Source organism: Danio rerio, chromosome 4 (assembly GCF_052040795.2).
Source record: "Danio rerio strain M-AB ecotype USA chromosome 4, GRCz13ab, whole genome shotgun sequence".
Classification (NCBI taxonomy): Eukaryota; Metazoa; Chordata; class Actinopteri; order Cypriniformes; family Danionidae; genus Danio; species Danio rerio.
In genome coordinates, this window is record NC_141024.2 from 7,045,362 (window position 1) to 7,064,058 (window position 18,697).

The following is an 18,697-nucleotide window of genomic DNA, read 5'->3' on the forward strand; positions in this document are numbered from 1 at the left end:
TAGTTGTTTTAAATAATATATTGTATAAGTATAAATAATATATAGAGAAGTAAGTCTGCAAAATAACAGTATTGGCAGCTTATTGAAAGGTTTTTGTAGCATAATATACAATAGCAATCCAGATAATATATTATTTTAAACTATTAAAAGTATTAATAAAATGCTATTTTGGTTAAAAGTTGCTGAAAAAAGATCAAGGTCCAATAAGACAATTTCAAAGCATAAATAAACGGCAAAAATAAAACATGAATCACAAAATACAGACATTTTTGTTGTCTGAAAAACTGTTAATTTCCATCAATATAACCAACACGACAGGGTACATGCCCTGCAACAATGAAGACTATTGTGAGAGATGATTTAAAACATAATTACTTCAGTGCAGATCATAAAACCATTTCTATTTTAACCAGAATACAGAAGATTAGCTGAATTCCAGGTGCTGCGCAACATCATTGCCTCTACTGTAGCCTATTTGCAAAAATAAGTGGTGTTTTCCTTTAAGAATAAGACATTTTTAATCTCGTATCTACTGTATCTCTTCTAGAGTTCTCAATAAAATCTCAAACTGTGCTCAACATTCAGTCAGATGTCAGTAAATCTTAATATATCATCATTTAAGTGTGGCACGGTGGCTCAGTGGTTAGCACTGTCACCTCACAGCAAAAAGGTCCCTTGTGTGTGGAGTTTGCATGTTCTTCCCATGTTTTCTACCCATGGGTTTCCTCTGGGTGTTCCGGTTTCTCCTAAAATTTAAAGACATACGCTAAAGGTGGTTGGCCGTAGTTTATGAGTCTGTGTCTGAATGGGTGTGCAGGTGTTTCCAGCTGGAAGGGCATCCGCTGTGTAATACATGTCGAAACAGTTGGTGGTTCATTCCGCTGTGGTGAGTCATGATAAATAACAGACTAAGCCTAACAAAAATTAATGAATAAATATCAACAAGTATCAATAAATTCTTCCAAAACCAATGAACTAGACTGAGCCTGACTGATGACAAATACGCTTCAAGTCGAACCCTTTGCATCCTCACATTTTGTTTCACATCAAACTGCATTCATGTAACCATTTTCAGCTTATCTATCTATATAAGTGCTGTTTGTCCTCAGAAGCATCTTCCAAGAATCACTTATCACCTCTATTGATCGTGAATGAATGTGTTTGTTCATGTCCTTGGTGAAAGAGGACTATGAAGGATTGTGGTCTGAACCCAAACATTCCTTGTGTAACCCTGGCATCGCTTCCTTCCGCTTCTTCTGTACCAAGCCATTTTGTAGCGCTCTCTTTTCATTCAGACAAAAAGAAAGCAAGTTTAGATTCATGACACACACTTAAAAAATGTAAACGTAAAAACACACACCTCAAGATTCAGTCTTTAAAGTCCAGCTGCGCATCTTAGCGCTTACCTCAGACCCAGCGCATTTGCTCTTTGCCCATGTTAAAGCTTACAATCTGGGATTTCGCCCACTCACCCAAACGTGCTCAGTGGATCAAACTTATGCAGATCTGAGAAGCCTGAATTAACATTTGCTATTTTCTGTGTGTGTTTGGCAGCAACACAAAATGACCTACAGGAGAACAGCTTTTGGAGTTGAAGTGTAATCAATGGCAACGTTGGGGGAAATCTATGTAAGCCTTGTGTACATAATCATGTTTTTATAGATTAAGCTAGGGACCGACAAACAGGCCTGCGCTGTATTTCGGCCACACTCGTCTGATAATTCTCTCCACAGCAAGTATTTCTGCTGGGCACCGGCTCAGTAGATGTACAAATCAGGACATGTCATAAAAATCGATTAGAGCGGGAGAAATGTTTATTTATTTTCTTTCACTCGGCTAAATTGAAAACTCAAGACATCTACTCATGAGGCGGCCAGGATTAAATGAGTAAATCCAAGGAGAGTACTTCAGTATCTTCAGTACAATATCCCCATGTGACACAACAACCAGTTGCATCCATACACACCGGAATAAAATTACTGATTGGATTTACTAAATTGTTTAGGGTAAGAGGCAAGAGGTTGCAAACAATGTATATGGGCTGAATTTAGACAAACAAATGAAGTTGAACATTACCAAGTTTAATTTGTTTGTTTAAATTCAGCCCATATAAATTGTTTGCAAGCACTTACCTTGTTGAAAAAATTGTAAATCCAAGCAATCATTTTGTATTTCAGAGCACATGCTGAACAATTATACAATGGCACCATGCATGTGAACAATTCAACGCTCCCATCAATTAATTCAGATGAATGCCAGTTTACTTAAATCCACACACAATCAAAATAAAGGTTGTTTGTATCAGTATGTCAGTCTGAAGGACGTCTACAAGCTAGTGTGCTCCAAAACAGTGACTTAAAATTAACATTAAAGGGCTCCTATGAAGAAAATCCTCTTTTGTAAGCTGTTTGGACAGAACTGTGTGTAGGTATAGTGTGTCCATTGCATGCTGAGGTGATATAAAGACATTAAGTCTGTTTATTTAAATTCCCCGACGTTAAAATAGGATCCAGATCCCTCAAATTTTGAGGCCCACCGCAATGTGACATAGGAGTGTGGTTTCCCCTTCCACCGAATTGACTGACAGCCACTTCTGTAGTGATGCGTATAATCATATCAACAAGACAAGATGTGCACAAAGCAACTGGGATTAACCTCTACAGGCTCAAGCTATTTTTTTACATGCATCTTTTATTTCTCTTTGCTATTTGGGCTTATTGGAACCTAATTAGGATAAAACCTAAGTATCATCTTTTGATATGATGTACTTTTAGAGAAAAATGATGACCATATATGTGAACTCATGGTCCGAATTTACATAAGACACTTTTTCCTGACTGTTTTTTTAATGCATATATAACATGTTTTGACTATCAGAGCTTAAAAACTAATTTTGTTTTGCATTTTGGATAGTTAAAAATAGTGTTTGGGACATTTCATATGCTGCAAAACAGTAGCAGGGTGACAATGAAAGTTTTATATTTTGTTAAAGACATACAAAGTATTTTAAATAACCACTTAAGAGCTCAAATTTGCTGTCCACGTATGCGGCCACTAAGCCCTAGGAGGTAAAGAGATCTGTTCAGCTCTCTGTGATCATCAATCATCATCAAATCTGATCAAGAATGAGTCTTACAAGTTTAAAACATTTTTTAAAACAGTGTATGTTCAAAATAAAGACGGTAAAATTGCTGTAATTCATTACCACTGCCGCATGTCAGTACAATTCACAGTACAATCGACACTTCTCTCTAGTATCTGGCATGACCCCTTTACGATGCTATTGCAATATGCTGCTATAATAATGAAAGGCCTGTTTTTTTAAAGTTTTTATTTTTATTTTTTATATGTCCCACCCTGTCTTTATGTGTCAATTTAAATGATGATACACATAAAACACAAATGCACATTTCAAAGCACCTCATGGAACCTTATGACTTGAACCAAGAAGCAACCATTTAGAAACTACCCACACCACGCAAGCAACTACCCAGCATCAACCTAAAGCACCATAATAAACACCTAGCAATCACCAGAACATCTAAGAAACCCCTCATAACACTTAAGCAATGCCCTAATAACATGTTCTGATTTGAAAGACGAAACTTGTCAACTGGTCAGGTTATTATGAATATGGAGATGTTTAAAGTATAGATTTGAATAATACAATGTTGAACACACCAACACAATTGTTAATTACTAATGACTCCACAATACTGGAAAAATCTGACATTGCAATATTTGTTTTGCTGTGATGTATAATATTGCATCACAAATATAATTTCAGCAGATGATCTGAATAACTCTATTTAGAAAGATTTCATTAATTTGGATCGACTGGGATGAACAAGTCTTTTTCTATACAGCAGATCTAATAATAATAATAATAATAATAATAATAATAAAATTTACACTTATATAATCATACATTTATATAGCGCTTTTCTAGGCAATCAACGCGCTTTACACATAAGAGGGAATCTCCTCATCCAACACCAGTGCACTCACCTGGATGATGCGACGGCAGCCACTTTGCACCAGACCGCGCATCAGCTGATTGGTGGAGAGGAGACAAAGTGATGAAGCCAATTATGATATGGGGAGGGTTAGGAGGCCATGATCGACAGAGGCAGAATTGGCCAGGATGCGGTTGTTAAACTACTACTCTTTTCGAAGGACTTCCTGGGATTTTTAACGGCCACAGAGAGTCAGGACCTCAGTTTAACATCTCATCAGAAAGACGGCGCTCACTATTCTGGGGCACTAGGACCCACACAGACCGCAGGTTGGGCGCCCCCTGCTGGCCTCACTAACACCACTTCCGGCAGCAACCTAGCTTTCCCATGTGGTCTCCCATGCAGGTACAGACCAGGCACAGCCCTGCTTAGCTTCCGTGGGCGACCATGTAAGAGGTGCAAAAAGCAAGCTGCCGGCTAATCTGCATAAACTATAATAAATTAAACACAAAAATAAATAAACTAACAGTGCTTTTGGGTTTTATAGGGAATTTAACAGCATTAAAGTGGTGAAAATAAATAAACAAATGTAAAATGACATAAATAAATAAAAATATTCATACATTCATTTACTTTTCAGCTTATTGCTTTTATTTATCAGAGATCGCCCCAGCGGAATGAACCGCCAACTTATCCACCGTATGTTTTGCACAGCGTATACCCTTCCAGCCCATCTCAGGGAAATTTCCATAGACACTCATTCACACACAAACACTAGGGAAAATTTAGCTTAGCCAATTTACCTATAGCACATGTCTTTGGACTTGTGGGGGGGAAACCCACATGAAAACAGGGAGAACATGGAAACTCTACAGGAAAATACCAACTGACCTGGTCGGGGCTCGAACCAGTGACTTTCTTGCTGTGAGGTGATTGTGCTACTCACTGCGCCACCGTGACACCCCAATTAAAAATATAATATTTAATAATATATTAAATCTAATCCAGCGATGTGGCTATTGCAGATCCACACGTTGCGATATCGATGCACAAATGATGTATTGTTCAGCATTAGTTCTCACTCATAACTTTAAAGACATCTCTTAAAACTTCTTTATCTTTATTGAGCTTTTGTTAGTTGCAAAACAAAAAAGAAAGAAAATAAATGAGGCCATTAAACCGTCATAACTCTTAAAGGAAAAGTTATTTTGAAGAGCAGTTAAACTTTGAGATTACCATGAAAAATGTCCACTGACGTCTCTATAAAGCGCTTTTAGCATGCAAATGAACTCTAGATGGTACCATCATTTCACTCAAATTGTATTTAGACCTCTTAGACTAAATCGCAAGTGGAAGAATCGCGGTTTTAATGGGAAGAGATGTTTTATGCATTTAAGAAGTACCTCTCTTATGTAGAGCATGGCTGGAGAGGGAATCCAAGAGGACTTTCTCTGATTCTCCCAAACGGAAATGGCACTCGACTTTGGACATGTGCAAATGATATGCACACTCTGCATAAAGAGTATGCGAGTTCTGACTGTGATTACAGTTCAGCAATTTGTCGTAGAAAGGGCAAAGACATTTAAAAAGACAAAGAGAGAGAGAAAACCTTGGGAAGCAAGCCAGTGGAAACAGCCTCCTTTTAACACACACACAGGAAGCCAAGTCAAGGAATTCTGCAATCATAGGGCACCCAAACATCAAATTATGGCTAAAAAAAGACGTGCTAATTGCATTAGGGTGACTTGTAGCCGCAATTTCTCGCTGCGCAGATGACACCAAGAGTTACAACACACTGAAAGGTGTTGTGGTATGAAAAGCAAAGAGATTAATTATCATCTAAAATGTTCGCTCCGATAAAATCGAACGTCTCTCAAGAGGCAAAACAAAGGCCTGCAGCATCTCTGATGATGATGTGTGTGTGTGGGTGGCATCTTTTACCTTTTCTAAGGTCAACTATAGTAGAGTATTCATAAATCTGGAAATTCAATGCATCTTTGGCCATTGCGAACTATTGCAGAAAGATAACATGGTAAATCCTTACATTATCAACGCAAGCGATTATTGTTTAACCATTGAGGAAATCTTCAGCGCATTCACATGTCTTGATGAATGCAAACAGCAGTGCGTTCCAGGCACGATTAAAAGTGACTAACTGATTAGAATGAATCCCGTGCTGTCGTATAAATGAAGTGGCACACAATGGACCAAGTCTCCTTGGACTGAGAGCTCTAGAGACTGGCCTGAGTCAATGCTTAATCAGCAGCCCATGTGGTGCTATCACTGACTCACCAATTTATACAGTTCTGCCAAAATTAATAATAATACAATCAACAGCTATCTAGTGGTAAACATCTTTTACTATAGCTAAGCACACAATAGCCTTTTTATAAACATTCAGAACCAATGAAGAACTCTCTCTCTGCATAGATGAATTAGGAAACATGTTCGAAAACAGTCATTAGGATGTTACAGACTGAAATGCAGTGTTAAAAGTCTCTCTTTAAATGTGATATCATGATGTATAGGGATAAATGGTAATAAATGAAAATTACAAGTATGGCATATTGGGATTTCACATATGCAAAAAAGGGCTATTTTACACATATCTATTTTTGAAACACCAGAATGTACATATATATTCAAATATATTATAAATATGTGTTCATATATGGTTGTACATATTTGCAATTTCAATGGTTGAATATACAGTTGAAGTCAGAATTATTAGCCCCCCTGAATTATTAGACCCCTTGTTTATTTCTTCTCAAATTTCCATTTAATGAAGAGAAGCTTTCTTCAACACATTTCTAAACATGACAGTTTTAATAACTCATTTCAAATAACTGATTTATTTTATCTTTGCCAAGATGATAATAAATAACATTTGACTAGATATTTTTCAAAACACTTCTATAAGCTTAAAGTGACATTTAAAGGCTTAACTGGGTTATTTAGGTTAACGAGCTGAATAAATTATTGTATAATGATGGTCTGTTCTGTAGACAGTCGAAAAAATAATTTGCTTAAAGGGTGCTAATAATATTGACCCTAAATTGGTTAATAATAAATTTAAAACTGTTTTTATTCTAATCGAAAGAAAACAAATAAGACTTTCTTCAGAAGAAAAAAATATTATCAGACATACTGTGAAAATGTCCTTGCTCTGTTATTCATCATTTGGGAAATAATGAAAAAAGAAACTAATTCAAAGGGGGGCAAATATATATACATGTAATTTATGTAATATATATTTGAAATCCAAATATGAACATGATCCTTGTTGTCAGAGTAACACACAATAACTTGACTTTCAATGTATCATTTGAAAAAGTGGCAGAAGGTCGATCTGCTGAACTGCATCCCAATCATCACAAATACTACAGAAGACCTAGTGGAACCCGCATGGAAATCAGTCAAGTTTGGTGAAGGAAAAATCATGGTTTGGGGTTACATTCAGTGTGTGGCCGTATGAGAGATCTGCAATGTAGCGGAGAAGGTCAAGGTGCTCCAGGTTTGGCCAGCCCAGTCACCTGACATGAACATTATTGAGCATGTCTGGGGTAAGAGAAAGGAGGAGGCGTTGAAGATAAATCAACAGAATCTTGATGGACTCTGGGAGTCATGCAAGAACGCTTTCTTTGCCATTCCAGACGACTTTATTAATAAGTGATTTGAGTCATTGCAGAGATGTATGGATGCAGTCCTCCATGCTCATGGGAGTCATACACAATATTCATTCTGTTTCCATTGCAGCATGACTTTATATTCGATTTATATATATATATATATATATATATATATATATATATATATATATATATATATATATATATATATATATATATATATAGACATTATTTCTGTTAAGTGACAAGACTTTTGTCTAAGCAAAGTCAGACCTTACTGTCCTAATTAAATAATTAAAAATCAAGGCATGATCATGTTTCATTTTGGTAAAATAAGCGTAATCTAGAGGCCTTTGCCTTTCATATAAGCCACTTCTGATACCAAATGATCAACTAGAAGTCAAGCGATTATTTGTGGTTCCTAAAACTTGGATAGACAACAAGACTTTTGTCAGGTAGTGTAATTTGCTTTCACAGACCACCAAATTTACTATTCAACTCTCACCCTCTTCCGAACAGAACGTGTTAGTTAAAGTAGACAACTCACAAACAGAATCCAAAAACATATCCACCTGGCATTTCAAAACTAAAGTATCTGTGTCACTCTCAACCCCATTACCCCCTCATCTTTTTGTTTTCTTTTCTCCATCTGAAGGAAAGAAAAAGACCGTAAATTTTGTGAACTTCTGGAGTACACCAGTAGATGCTTTAAAGCTAACAGGCATGGACTAAACCCACTATCCTCCAGCATTTTGCTCTCACGAGGCCACTAAAAGCTCTGCAAATACATAGAGATGGACACAACAAACCTCCAATTCATACAGAGAAGCAAAATGGAGCAATTTAATGTCTCCAAACTCAGTGTACTTTTGACCACATTTATCCCCTTTTACTTGAAAACGTTCCCCCAATTGAATTATATATTGCCTCTGCAAATGATAATGATTGCTTTAGTGCTTGGAGATGCATTTTTTTCTGTAAATCCTTCCAGGAACACATGAGAAATGCATGCTTAAAAATAACAGATTTCTCTGACACAGCAGCGCTTTCAGTGTTCTCTATAATTACCAGCGGTGCAATCAGCAGTGTCGTTCATTCCCTGTGATTGACAGCGGCTGACGGCTCGATTGCAGGAAATGTACAGCCACAAACTTCATAACTAAATGGAAGTGACATCCGTGCGGTTGAGTGGCTCTTGGTGCAACTGTGAGATCCTTCCAGTGCATGGCACCTGACCACCAAGCATCAATATCCATCAAAATATCCATCTGTTATGGACACAATGTTATACCTTGAAGCGGGAATGTAGATGTTAACCCCGATTGAGTTTACTGATCAAACCCAAGTTAGACAGCTCTAATGCTTTTGAAGCGCAGCCAATGAGTCTGCCATACGTTTACAGTACAGTCTTGGAGCACTCCATGCAATCTTAATATTACAGTAGAGTGCTTGTGCTTTTCTGGAAGAGGGAGTGAGCGGGGTCGGTCATCGATTTGAAAGCGAAGCATTCTGAAGTGCTTCACCGCAGACGTTCAGCCAAAGTAATTGCCGTGAGTGAGCTAGCAGAACTGGCCACGGACAAATAGGTCACTTAATAGGTTGTTTACCACGCACTTGGACATGATTCATGGAAAGAAAGCAGCAGAGGTCCTGGGGATCAGGCCGCTGAGGGAATTCTGCAATGGCGCTAGGATTATGATGGACAACGCATTTGTAACTGTGGGCTTGCTGCCACTTTTGACAAAGCCAGCACAACCCCTACAGAAAAGACCAGTGAAAAATCACCAGCATACGTTGCGTCCACTGGTATAGATCACTCCCTGAATGGCTGCTTAACTGTAAGGCTGCAGAATACAAAGGAGATGTCTCTGTAACTAGTTTTAAGTGGGAAAACGTTTATTGGTCAATATTGGTATCCCTTCAAAAGTGTTTGTGTTAGTTGAAGATGAGAAAAATATGTGAATGATCTTGCGTGTATTTTGGCCTTTTTCAGAACAGAAAGTTCTGTGTTTTTAACAATATTGCAAGTTCACTAAAACTTGGCTGGAAATATTAGATAGATTTAAAAAAAAAACTTTAGAATTATATTTTTAACATGAATATTTAATAAAAATTACATCTTGTAATTTACTTATTGCAATAAACAGTAGTTTATAGACTTATTTACTTTTAGTTAAGAAGTAATAGATATATAGGTTTGCATTTTAACTTCTTATGCATCAAATATGCTCTAAAAAACTTCTCACTGTAAAAAATGCAGGGTTCCACACAATTCATTCATGTTGTCTCAACATAAATCGATTAAGTTAACTTAACACTTTTAACAAATTTTGTTGATTTAACATAAAAAGATTAAGTTGTCCCAATGAAATCTCAAGAATTGTGTTGTTTCAACTCATTTTAAATAAGTAGTTTGAACAAGCAACAACAACAACAAAAAATTCTAGTATTGTTTTTAGTGAGACATGTTGTTTAAAATTGCATTGTTAGTTGTTTTTCTTACCATTTTTCATCTTTTTGGATGGGTTTAACACAGACAACATATACAATTATTTTAATTACTTTCAGCAGTGTTTTATGAAAATTCAAAGGGCTTTCTTTAAAATGACAACAAACTTTTGCATTTAAACCTTTGCATGTGAATTTGGAAAGCTTTTGAATTTGGATAGGCAAATGCTGGAGGAAAGACCAAAATAGTACTTGTCTTTAAGTGGTTAAAAGCATTAACTCATGTTAACTGTGCACAGTGTTTCTGCAGGTATCACAGAATTAAATTTAAGACTTTTTAAGACATCTCTAAGACCATTATGAATGAAATTTTAGGCAAATAAAGGGTTAGGGCTAAGGATTTTTTTTTTTTTAAATGACACAGATGGAAAAGATTTTGATTTGTCCTATCAAAAAAAATGTATTATAATTTAGTATATTTAATAATACAACAATACATTAATAATAAAAATACAAATATTTTAGATTTTGCTTTTTAGCTGAATATTTTAAATATTCTGTAAAAACAAGCAAAATCTACTTGAATCCATACACTTTTTCCAGCATAAACCTTTTTTTTTAAATAATGTAAATAATGAACAAATGTTTTAAAAGTTCTAAAAACTAAAAAAAAACCTAATAAATAAATAAAAAAAAAAACTTAAATCTATGCAAAACAAACTGTCCAAGACGGTGTTATCAGCAGTGAATACATGGAGAACTTTTAAACAAATATGACTGTTGGGAAAATAATTAAACCATGATAAATAGAGTTAAAACTACCTTTTTAAATAAAAAGTTAAAAGTTTTATTGAGATTGGTTGTTGGTGATTGTATGGGTCTTGGCCAGATTTGAAAGCCATACATGAACCAAGAAAAATTAAAACCTGTTTAAAAAAAGATTTAAGACCAACAACACAATATTTCAGTAAATTTAAGACTTTTTAAGGCCTAAATTTTGGATTTAGAAATTTAAGAAATTGTAAAACCCTGCAGGAACCCTGCTGTGCATTAACAACTGCAATAACAAACACAGCCTCTTTTGATTTAAAAAATGCATTAGTGTTGAACAATGATTAATAAATAATAATTCATACTTAATGTTAGTAAATACATGAAATAATGGATCATTACTCTAAAGTGTTACTAAGGAGTGTTTCAAAAATGTTAAAAACAACATTTTAATTTGGAAATGCTGGTGTTGCATTTCTATAAACGCCAGACTGTTGAAAACAGTGGAGTGGCTTGTCGATGCTGCTCTGACTGACGTTCTGGACTATATGTTATATCGTTTCCTGATTGGTCAAACCCCTCTTAAATGATCATTTCACAAGCATTAGACTGCAAGGATGCCTGCAGAATTGCGTGAATGGTCACAAACCATGCATTTTAGACTGTATAACATGCACAGAGACACTTTTCTGGAGATCCAATAAAAACACAGGGAGCATTTTTCCTCAAAAAAAAAAAAAACACAGTATTAATACATCTACTGAAAATGGCAGACTGCATTTATGCATTGATTTCTTGGATTCTCTTGGTGTTTTTAGTGTTCTTCTCTACTATTTAAGAAGAAATCTAAGATCTGCCTTGATGCACAGAGGAAATATAAACAGGAAGCAATGCCTCACATCAAACATTGATTGTTGATTAATATGCATGCCGACTGGTACAGTAGCTCAATGTTTACACCTAAAGGCTTAGCAAAGATATCAAAGGGAAAATAGATATTGTAGTGGTAATAAGATCACTGAAATAACCAGCATCAGAGGAGGATGCATTGTTGGCGTGTAACAAAAAAACCCACTGACAGTTAACAATTGTCACTGTGGTAAAAAGTCAGAGATGAAGAGAACGGTTGATCGTTGTGATGTGCTTTGAGGAAACAGTCGGCGTGCGTTCACCGAGGGCATGATGGCCCAATTATTAGTCTGTTGACATCCCTCTCCGAAACAGCCAAGAATCCTCTCCTGATGCTTTCATGTGGACTGTGAACCCCGAGCGAGGGCAGAGAGCTTCATGACAACAGCGAAAGCGAGGCTGAAGTCGGCATCGCCATGGAAACAGTGAAACCATTGAAATGTTGCCGTCTCTCTGCCTCTTCGCAGAAATACTCTCCGTGCAATCACTCCACGAGGAAAGCGTTTATGCTAACAATTTGATGACTGTTTTTACTTCTTCATTTTATCAGGCAATTTGTGCACTGCACTATGGTTTGCTCTGGCTTTAGTTAGAGAGCTGAAATGCTGTTTTCAAGGATTTAGAGAAGGGTGCATATTGAAAATGTTTTCATTTATTCCAGAAAATAAGCTGATTTAAAAATAAAAATAATATTAATAATTTAGGAAATGTGGAATGAATAAAGGAAAGCGTTTATGCTAACAATTTGATGACTGATTTTACTTCTTCATTTTATCAGGCAATTTGTGCTCAGCACTATAGTTTGGCGGGGCTTTAGTTAGAGAGCCGAAATGCTGTTCCAAAGGATTTAGAGAAAGGTGCATTTTAAAAATATTCTCATTTATACCAGAAAATAAGCTGGTTTAATAATAATAATAATAATAATAATAATAATAATAATAATAATAATAATAATAATAATAATAATAATAATAATAATAAATGTAAAATGATAATAATAATAATATTTTTTAAATTATAGAAAATGTAAAATAATAATAATAATAATAATAATAATAATATTTTTTAAAATTATAATAAATGTAAAATAATAATAATAATAATAAATCTATAATAATAATAATAATAATCTATAAAATAATAATAATAACAATAACAATAACAACAACAACAATAATAATAATAATAATAATAATAATAATAATAATAATAATAATAATTTAGGACATGTGAAATGAATAAAGGAAAGTGTTTATGCTAACTTAGTTTAGGGTGCACATTGAAAATATTTTAATTTGTAGCAAAAAATACAAAAATAGTACAAATAAAAATATTTGGGAAATTAAATAAAGGTAAAATTGGTAAAATTAATAAAGGTTTGATTTCCCAACACTGCAAAAAAAAAATCTTTTATTTTCTTTACTAGTCTAGAAAACGCTTCTTGACTTGAGAATTTTTAGATATTTGGACTAGAAACAAGACTAAAAAAAATGTTCAAAGCATTTTTTTGCACTGTGCTTTCACTTTAGTTTCTATCTGGATCATTTTCAATCATTATTATGAGGATTTGCACAAACTCATGCACCAATTGAGTGTCATCAAACTACATACTACAATTTAATTCCATTCATTTTCCTTCAGTTTAGTGCCTTATATATCAGGGAACACCACAGCAGATTGAACAGCCCACTATTTCGGCATATGTTTTAAGTAGCGGATGTCCTTTCAGCCGCAACCCAGAACTGGGAAACACCCATACATTCTCACACATGCACTCATACACTATGGCCAATTTAGTTCATCCAATTCAACTATAGCACATATCTTTTAGACTGTCGGAGCACACGGAGAAAATCCACAATAACACAGGGAGAACATGCAAACTCCACACAGAGACGCCAACTAACCCAGACGAGACTTGAACCAGCAACCTTCTTGCTGTGAGGCGACATCGCTAACCACCAAGAAACCGTGCCGCTTATTTAAATTTTATTTATTATATTTAAATTGGCATACTAAACACATCATTTGTTTTTCGAAGCAATGAGTTAAATCCTTACAATGACATTTAAGATACAATTTGGACCCTATTTAGAGGTTTCCAACAATATAATCTCCATACCTTAATGCAGGAGTTTTCAAAATGCATCCCAGGACCTTCAAGGTGCTCAGAGCTCTGTGGAAAAGTTCATAAACAGTGTTAAAATGCAACCTAAAATGTGTAATAATAACAACAGTTACTTTATAATACAATAACAAAATTACAAACATCCACACTAACACAGGGAGAACATGCAAACTCCACACAGAGACGCCAACTAACCCAGACGAGACTTGAACCAGCAACCTTCTTGCTGTGAGGCGACATCGCTAACCACCAAGAAACCGTGCCGCTTATTTAAATTTTATATATTATATTTAAATTGGCATACTGAACACATCATTTGTTTTTCGAAGCAATGAGTTAAACTATTACAATGACATTTAAGATACAATTTGGACCCTATTTAGAGGTTTCCAACAAGATAATCTCCATACCTTAATGGAGGAGTTTTCAAAATGCATCCCAGGACCTTCAAGGTGCTCAAAGCTCTGTGGAAAAGTTCATAAACAGTGTTAAAATGCAACCTAAAATGTATATAAATAACAAGAGTTACTTTATAATACAATAACACAATTACAAACATTAAAAAAGTAAATAGTTTAATTTAAAAATGATGAAATGTATAGACACTAATATGTTTAATAAATCCTAATATATAGTTCCCATATTGCAAATAGGGCCCAAACTTACATAGCCGTCATGACACATTTTGCAAATGCACATGCAAATTCCTTTCCATATGTCTGATTAAAAACACACTCCTTGATTTGCATGACAGAAAATTGCATTTTATTCCGTCCCACTCACCAACAAATAACACTCATCAAGGAGAAAACAAACATGCGCTGCTAGAAATATGGTATTCAGACGTAATCTGGATAATCTCCATGTAAAGCCATTCTGACAGATAGATTAAGTTTCCAAATAAGGAGAAAGCAATGGCTTTTGTCCAACAAAATGCAGATAAAATGGTGCGTGGACCATTTTTGACGTTGAAGGGATGTTTATAAGGAACATTTCATGCATTTTGCTTGCTCGTTTACATGACAATAACATTTTGGGGGGCCTAAAAATGCGGATGGGTTTGAAAATGCATTGATTTTAACGATACAATATTTAACTGTAATATGAAGTGTATTTTACTGTAGCACAGTTATGCGGTATGTTACTGTACTTTAAAGTTGGAAAAGTACTGTTTATTTTAGAGTAAAGATACAATACTGTACATACATGCTGCAAGATAAATAGTGCTGTAAATGTAAACAGTATTTCTACTGTAATTGATTTACAGTAAGTTACTGGTACCAGCAAGTTACTGTAGATTCTACAGGAATTGTTCATGTCTAAACACTAAAATAAATAGATTTTGTGCAAATGTGCAAGAGTGATACTAGTTCTGCAAATAAATATTTGTTGTCCATGAAGCTTTTCAGTGCTTAATGTTAACGTTAATACATTTTTTATACTGCAAATGTATTATGCCACATACAAAACTGCTAACTAATATTAACAGAGCAGGATAAATGCATATGTGCATATTTATACTTAAGGAAAAATAAAGATGTGAGCCATTTTGCTTGAGTGGCCACTTGTGCTAGCCTTTGAGAAGCAAAAGGTCCCTCTGCAACCACCCAAGCACTGGCCCGTGAAATGGTTTTGGATTTTGGTTTTCTCAGACGTAGGCCCGCATTCGAGAGGTGAATTCAGAAGCGGTGGAAGAAAAAGGAGCACAATCGCTTCTGTGTAATTTATCTTGGTATAAGAAAGAAAAAAAAAACAGCAGACAGAACACAAACAAAACAAGAAAATAAAGTGGTTTGGTCTCAAAACCATTGATCATAAAATCCATTAAGATTTGACAGCGCAGCAGATTGGAACTAGGGCAGTGAGCTTCCTTCACCTAGAGATGAAGCAATATGGAAAAAAGAAATGAAAGCCGCAGGTAAAATTGGATTAAAAGGCAATCAAACAACACCCAGAATTATTGATTATTGGCCGACGACTCTCTAATTTTGAATGCAAACGTTCACACATTCACCATGAAGGTGGTAACACATTCCCCATGTTGCAGGTAATTACGACAACATATAGTCAGTTAAAAAGTTACCAGTTACTGTAATTACATTAGTTTTCCAATGAAAAGGTAAAGTACAAGATTACTTTTCATTTTTAGGTAATTTACATAGTTATCTATAAATTTGTTATAAAATACATATATTTGCATAATTAAAATAATAGCATGCACAAGAGAAGCAACAAATTAAGTAAGAAATTAGTTCCAGAAAAATAATATAGAAATTGAAAGTTATTACAAATATTACAAATAAAGTTAAAAACATATATATATATATATATATATATATATATATATATATATATATATATATATATATATATATATATATATATATATATATATATACTGTATAAATTCAGCAGAAATTCTGATTTTGTGCATAGTAAACCATTTTTAAATAAAAACATATATATTATAGATAATTATATAAACAAATATTTGGAAATGTTGTCTAATAAACAATTTAAAAAAACAGATGTATTATAAATGTTAATATAAACGTATATATTCAAATAATTTGCATAATAAACCATTTTTAAAATATATAAACAGATTTTATAAATAATAGTATGAACAGATATTCAGATTTGTTGCAAAATAAACCATTTATACAGATATATACAAACATTTATACAGATAACAGATATATTATGTAAAAAAAAAAAAAAAAAAAAAAATATATATATATATATATATATATATATATATATATATATATATATATATATATTTATTTATTTATTTTTTATTTTTTTTTTTAAAGTAATGATAATATAACCAGATATTCAGATATTGTGAGCATCATCAACAATTTTAAAAATAAAAACAGATATTTTGTATATAAAAATATAACCAGATATTCAGATATTGAGCATAGGAAAAAATTAAATTAAAATAAAAACATATTCAGATATTTTAATAATAAACACATTTTTAACATAAAAAAACAATTGCTTATAATAAATAAGTACAAAATGTTTGTCTATATATGGTGTGCATGTACAACATGTGTTGTGATGTTTTGTTTTACAAATATAATGTTTAACATTAAGTGTGTTTTTTTTAATAATAAAAATGATCCAGTTTGACTCATATTTATAAAACTGATTGTGTTATAGAATAATAAATTTTTGTCTGCATTGAGATTTATTGAGATTATAAATCAGTCAAGTAATCAAATTACTTATTGAGAACTTTAATTACTTTTCAGACAAGGTAATTAGAAAAGTCATTTAAATTATATAATTAGCAACTCACCCAACACTTTGCATGATGCTTTTTTTGGGAGGAGCTTACCTAGAGGTCATTTCTTCCAGCATTGTCCAGTCGTGAGTCATGAGATCAGTCAGCCTTCGTCTTCGGCCAGCGTCAGAGCTCTGTTAAGTATTTAACATCCAGAACATTAGCACAAAAGCCACAGGACAATCCATTCATCATGTCTCCTCAAAGGAATTCATTATGAATGTACCAAAGACCCTGTACAAAGACTCCCATCGTTTCCCAAGTCAGTCTTTTTCTCATCTCTATAAGAAACCTATTTAAGTGCACAATTAATCATCAGTGTTTTGTTCTATTCCTGTACAGGTGCTTTGGTCTGTTGTGTTAGAGGATGGCTGTAATTATGTGCTTAAGTTCGGAAAAACTGAAAAGAACTAAAAGATAAGTCGCGAAATCAACCCAACTGAGAATCAAACTAAATGTTGCAACACACAATATATACAGTTGAAGTGAGAATTATTAGCCCCCCTTTGATTTTTCTTTCTTTTGAAATATTTCCCAAATGGTGTTTAACAGAGCACGGAAATTTTCACAGTATGTCTAATAATATTTTTTCTTCTGGAGAAAGTCTTATTTGTTTTATTTTGGCAATAATAAAAGCAGGCATTAATTTTTAAAAAGCCATTTTATGGAAAAAAATATTAGTCCCTTTATACATTTCTTTTGATAGTCTACAGAACAAACAATCATTATAACTTGCCTAATTACCCGTAACCTGCCTAGTTAATCAAATTAACCTAGTTAAGCCTTTAAATGTCGCTTTAAGCTGTATAGAAGTGTCTTGAAAATATCTAGACAAATACTATTCCCTGTCATCATGGCAAAGATAAAATAAATAAGTTAGTATAAATGAGTTATTAAAACTATTATGATTAGAAATGTGTTAAAAAAAAATCTCTCAGTTAAACAGAAATTGGGGGGAAATAAACAAGGGGGCTAATAATTCAGACTTCAGCTGTATGTAACTTTGTCCACAGAAGATTTTCATTGTTTGGGGATTTTTGAATGATTAAATAACCACACTTCAATTTAATTTAGGATTTTAATTAGGCTCCAATCAGAATCTAGAGTACAAATTATCACAAAGTAAAAACTTAAAAGAAAGCACAATAATATTGATAACATAATTTAAGCACGTTATATAAATATAGCATATAACATTTAAGTTCAATCTAAACTTATCATAAAAACAAATGTGTAGTAATCAATACTGACATTTTTGCATACATTTTAGTAACATAATTTTAAGGTAATTAAATAATATTAAAACAATTAAATAATATTAACTAATGCATAAAATATAATAATAATCATTATATTTCTTTTTTATTATACTGTGCAAATCCAATCATTCATTCATTCATTCATTCATTTTCCTTCAACTTAGTTCCTGTATTCATCAGGGGTCGCCACAGCGGAATGAACCACCAACTATTTCAGCATATATTTTACACAGCGGATGCCCTTCCAGCTGCAACCGAGCACTGGGAAACACCCATACAAACTCTCACATGCACACCACACA

The 18,697-nt window shown here is 33.7% G+C and overlaps 1 protein-coding gene across 3 annotated transcripts in view; it reads right to left on the reverse strand.

The window, feature by feature from the left end:
• Nucleotides 1–18,697, reverse strand: part of LOC147844615 (uncharacterized) — a 102,204-nt gene that overhangs the window by 31,059 nt on the left and 52,448 nt on the right. For 2 of the 3 annotated variants that reach the window (XM_088649947.1, XM_088649948.1), the window contains exons 6-7: nucleotides 17,191–17,270; nucleotides 13,836–13,889 (exon numbers count right to left, since the gene is read on the reverse strand). In XM_088649947.1, coding sequence (XP_088506073.1) covers nucleotides 13,836–13,889; nucleotides 17,191–17,270 — 134 coding nt within the window. Of the gene's footprint in view, nucleotides 1–13,835; nucleotides 13,890–14,251; nucleotides 14,306–17,190; nucleotides 17,271–18,697 lie in introns of all 3 variants that reach the window. The other variant, XM_088649946.1, reaches the window with a different exon arrangement.